The sequence below is a fragment of the Orycteropus afer genome, unplaced genomic scaffold, assembly GCF_000298275.1.
Source record: "Orycteropus afer afer isolate SDZICR_OR568_19922 unplaced genomic scaffold, OryAfe1.0 scaffold00017, whole genome shotgun sequence".
In the NCBI taxonomy this organism is placed as follows: Eukaryota; Metazoa; Chordata; class Mammalia; order Tubulidentata; family Orycteropodidae; genus Orycteropus; species Orycteropus afer.
Genome location: NW_006921604.1, coordinates 2,195,358 through 2,200,322, shown reverse-complemented (window position 1 = coordinate 2,200,322; position 4,965 = coordinate 2,195,358). Strand labels below are relative to the sequence as shown.

At 36.5% G+C, this 4,965-nt stretch overlaps 1 protein-coding gene across 1 annotated transcript in view; it reads right to left on the bottom strand.

Moving 5' to 3' along the window:
• Positions 1-3,835: 3,835 nt before the first annotated feature.
• The window catches only part of ZC3H8 (zinc finger CCCH-type containing 8), a 23,755-nt gene continuing 22,625 nt past the window's right edge, over positions 3,836-4,965 (bottom strand). The window contains exons 7-8 of the mRNA XM_007959408.1: positions 4,707-4,816; positions 3,836-3,871 (exon numbers count right to left, since the gene is read on the bottom strand). Coding sequence (XP_007957599.1) covers positions 3,836-3,871; positions 4,707-4,816 — 146 coding nt within the window. The remainder of the gene's footprint in view (positions 3,872-4,706; positions 4,817-4,965) is intronic.

Here is a 4,965-nt window from a genome sequence, read left to right as displayed (position 1 = left end):
ATCCCCCCAAATTAACTCATAATGAATCACAGACCTAAATGTAAGAGCAAACACTATCAAACTTTCAAAACGAAACAAACATAAGAGGAAATCTTTGTGACCTTGAGTTAGGCAAATAATTCTTAGACACACACCAAAAGTATGATCCATAAATTAAAAAAAAGATAAATTGTACTGCATCAAAATAAAAGCTTTCATACTGAATTTCTGTTACTGTTGCTGTGTGCCACTGAGTCAATTCCAGCTCACAATGACCCTTTAGGACAGACCAGAACTGCCCCCAAAAGGTTTCCTATGCTGTAATCTTTACGGGAGAAGATCGCCAGGACTTTTCTCCCATGGAGCAGCTGGTGGGTTTGAACCATTGATCTTTCAGTTAGCAGTTGAATGCTTAACCACTGTGCCACCAAGGTTCCTTATGCTGCACTAAAGCAAAAACCACTGCCATCGAGTCCATTCCAACTCATAGTGACCCTACAGGATAGAGTAGAACTGGCCCATAGTGTTTCCAATGTTTCAAATCTTCAGGAAAGCAGACTGCCTTATCCTTCTCTCATGGAGCACCTGGTGGGATTTGAACCTCTGATCTTTTGGTTGGCAGCCAAATGCTTTAACCACTGTACTAGGCATCATTAATAAGATCAAGAAATGACGGCAACTGGTTAAGAGGAATGATGGAAATCTTCTAAAATTGAATTGCGATGATAGCTGCACAATTTTATATGTTTGCTCAAAAGCACTGAAACCACTTAAGACAGAGGACATATAAATTTTACCTCAAGAATGCTGTTTCAAAAAAAATGTATATGGAAGTAAAAGGAACAAGAATAGCCAAAGCAGTCCTGAAGAACAACATGAAGAAACTAGTTTTATCAGATACAAAAATGAAATAAAGCTACAGTAATTAAGGCAGTACGGTAGGAGAGACAAAGATAAATGGGCAGAATACAGATCCCAGAAACAGACCTTCACTTGATAAAAACCTAATATATACTGGAGGGAGTATTACAGATCAGTGGGGAAAGGTATTCTTTTCAATTGAATTATGCTGAAAGACTGGTATCCACATGGGAAAAAACTGAAAATTGGATTAACAACAAAAAAAAAATCAGCTAGTCTTAATTCTTTCTTTCTCCCTATAGCCACAGCCACATTGTTTTTTTCATGTAACCCAGCAACTCCTACATGGAAAGCACAAAAGGTGTAGAGTACTTCCCTACTCTGACTTAGGGTTGGCAATGTGACTTATTCGACCAACAGGTTTTAAGGTGATGTGTTGCAAACAAGGCCTTTCCCTTATGAGCTTCTGCCAATGCCATGAGAAGAACATGCCCCAGGTAGTCCACTGGTCTCAGGAGAGTAATGAGACAAACACGGGACAGAACTGTCCCAGCAGACCTGCCACATGAAGCAGAATCAACTCAGCGAAGGCCAGCCTAGATTAGCCGACACCCAGCCAATCTGCAGATGCATGAAAAATAAATGCTCATTGTTGCAAGCTACTGAGAACCTTGTGGTTGGCTTGTTGAACACCATTACTGTGGCCAACAGTTAACTGACAACATTTCCAATAGACTGAAATCAAAATGTAAAAAGCAAAACTTAAACTTTAAAAAAATATTAAATTACTTTATAGTCTTGTGATAGGGAAAAACTTCTTAAATTAGACACAAAACTGACCAAAAAGAAAAAGGTTGCCAAAATAGTACTTCTGTTCATTGAGACACCTCAAAAATGTGAAAAGACAATCCACAAAATGGGAGAAGATCTGCTACACATGTCTAGCAACAGAGTCTATCAGGAACATGTAAAATCAATTTATAAAGGCCAATCAGCCCAAAAGAAACATTAGCAGAAGACATTAACAGGCATTTCACCAAAGATGAAACTCAAAAGCCAGTTAATGTAAGGAAAGATGTGAAATTCATACAAATAAAGCTATGAGACATCATTTTTACATCCACTAAATTCGTAAAGAAATTTAACTTTTCACAGTACAAAGTAATGGCAAGTATGATCAATAAGAATTCTTATATACAGTTGGTGGGAGGATATTTTAGTAAAAGATTGGTATTATCTTAAATTTTAAGATGATACAAGTCTACACCTGGGTACATACCAGGGAGAACTCCCAAACATTTACACACCAGGAGACATGCACACAAATATTTAGAATAACAGGTTGTAATAAAAAAATTTAAAATAATTTAAATATTGATCAATTGTAGAATGACAATAAACTGTGATATATTCTATTCACAGAGAATTTTATATAGCAGTGAAAATGAATGAATGACAGTTGCATGTAGCTACATGAATGAGACAGAAACATAATGTTCAATGAAAACAAGTCACCAATTAATACTCACTATGGTACAGTTTAAATAAAACCCACACACAAGCAAAACTAAACATACTGCTTAGTAAATCATACACATCTGGTAAATCTATAAAGATAAAAAAAAAAAAAAGAAAGAAAGAGAGTAAAAATGTAAAACAATTGAAAACTCTTGCCCAGGAAGAAGGTCCATGGAGCCCTACATGAGGTTTTTCTTTCTTGGGCTGCATAGTTGGTTTACAGGTGTTAATCTCATTATACTTGTACCATAACTTACATATATCTATGTATATGTATCAAATATATCTTTTTTGGTAGAGGAAGAGGGAGAAAAGTACTTCTATTTGAACTATTACATACATAATACTGCATTGTCAGTAATAAACACTAGTCTATGGGTAGATATGTAGACAGATAGGTGAGAAGATCAGATGTGGGTAGGCGAACAGGAATATACCCATGACCATAGATAGGTTTGGCAGCTGATATTCCTACATAATTATTTGTTTGTGCCACAAAAATATCAATATACATTATAGAGCTAACAGGGGACAAGGTTGGGGTAGCTTCTTAGCCATAGCCAAGCACCTTGAGAGAGTCCACAGACCTGCAGGCTTGGGACCATGGTCTCAGGGGACATCAAGCTTAATTGGCACATTATAGTACAGAAAACATTGTTCTACATCCTACTTCAGGGAGTTAGCATGGGGGGGGGGGTTTTTAAAAGCTTACGAATGGCCATCTAAGATGCAGCTATTGGTCTCTCCTCAGCCAGAGCAAGGAAGAATGCAGAAAATCAAAGACACATGGAAACAGTTAGTCGAAAGGACTAATGAACCATGGGAACCTCGGCCTATAAGACTCTGAGACCAGAAGAACTAGATCGTGGGTGCCGGACTACCAAGGCCAACCACTTGGACAGGGATCAAAATTAGAGATCCTGGATAGAATGGGAAGAAAAATGTGGAACAAAATTCAAAATCATAAAAATAACAAGAGCTGGTCAGAAAGAGACTGATGAAACCCCTGAGACTATGGCCCCCAGTTACCCTTCGGGCCCGGAACTGGCTCTCAACCAAACAAAAGAAAGGCTTACAAGTTGAACACATACTCCAGGGACATGCACCCTTTAGAACAGTCGCCAGTGAAAAATCGGAAGGGCAGGATTTACATAGGGGAAAAGCTAGACAGAAAGGAATGTACAGGTAAGGAGGACACAGGGAACAGGTAACCACAGGCAGGAGATGGGAAGAGAGCTGTCCCACTGTGGGGATTGTAATCGGTGCTTTGAAACAAGATGTGCATGAACTGTTGAGCATAAAATCAATCTGCTCTGTAAATCTGCACCTAAAATCTGCACTACAATAAACTGATTTTACTTCTATTTGAGAAAATGGAAGAAGCTCCACTGAGGTTGCCAAAGCCAACTTATAGAGATGTTTCAGAGAAAAAACAAAATAAGCACGCTAAATTCCAACTTTACCTTTTATGTCTGTTTCATTGACATGATGACTTCTTTTCTGTATCCAAAACCTAATATTAAAAAACATGATTATTTTTATGTACTAATGTCTAATTCAGGTACATTGTAATACTCAAAATCTTCTAATGATTTCAGTAACATTCATGCTAATAATACTTACTATTACTGAAGGATGAATTTTATGTCATTTTCCACATCTTTCATATTAATAAAAGACCAAATATTTGATACAACTTCTAATTCCAGAATAATCTTTCCCATTTTAAACCTAAAAGTATCTAGAAATAAGCACCTATGACTTTCTAATATTTGCATATATTCATCTGCCACAAAATGGTAAGGTATGGTTTCTTAGAATCTTTTACTTTCACATATATTTCAATTACTTTTGAAAAGACTAGCTCCAGCTAAACATTATGAGAATACAGAGTAAACAATCATTATCCTTCCATAATCTCTTCTCACAGGCTGAAAGAACATTCAAAGAAAACTACTTGAATATTCTTGGATGGAACTTTAAAATGTTTATCAACCAATGATCCTTAACTTTCCTTGTAAGAGGATTTATAACAGGACAACTGTTTTGCCTATCTGCTTTGCTGTTCCTTTGTTTACCTTAGCTAATAAGGTTGCTAACTACACTAAGGATTTTAAGAACCTTCCAATTTGTATCAGCAATGAGTCAAATTACTTTCAGCTACAAGGAAAAATATACAAACAGGAAAAAATTTTCTGAACTGAAATAAAATTCTTAGATTATCAGTCCTGATATATCCTGTAACTAACCTATAAGGCATTCTTTTTAATAAATAATCTTTTCAAATTCTCACACTAGTTCAAACATATTTTATAATAAAGAAAAAAGATTATTAAAACTGTACTTACTCTATCTAGCAGTTCCTGTGTTTCAGCAGTCAGTGGAGCATGGGAAAACTTGCAGTGTTCTCCCTGATAACATTTTGCTCCCGTATGGTAAAACTTGCATGGATATTCATGTAACTCAAAAGTTAAGGAAGAGAACCCAGATATAGATCCATCAACCTACAGTCAGCTGATCTTTGACAAAGGCCCCAAATCCATTAAATGGGGAAGAGAATGTTTGTTTAATAAATGGTGCTCGCAAAACTGGAGATCCATTTGCAGA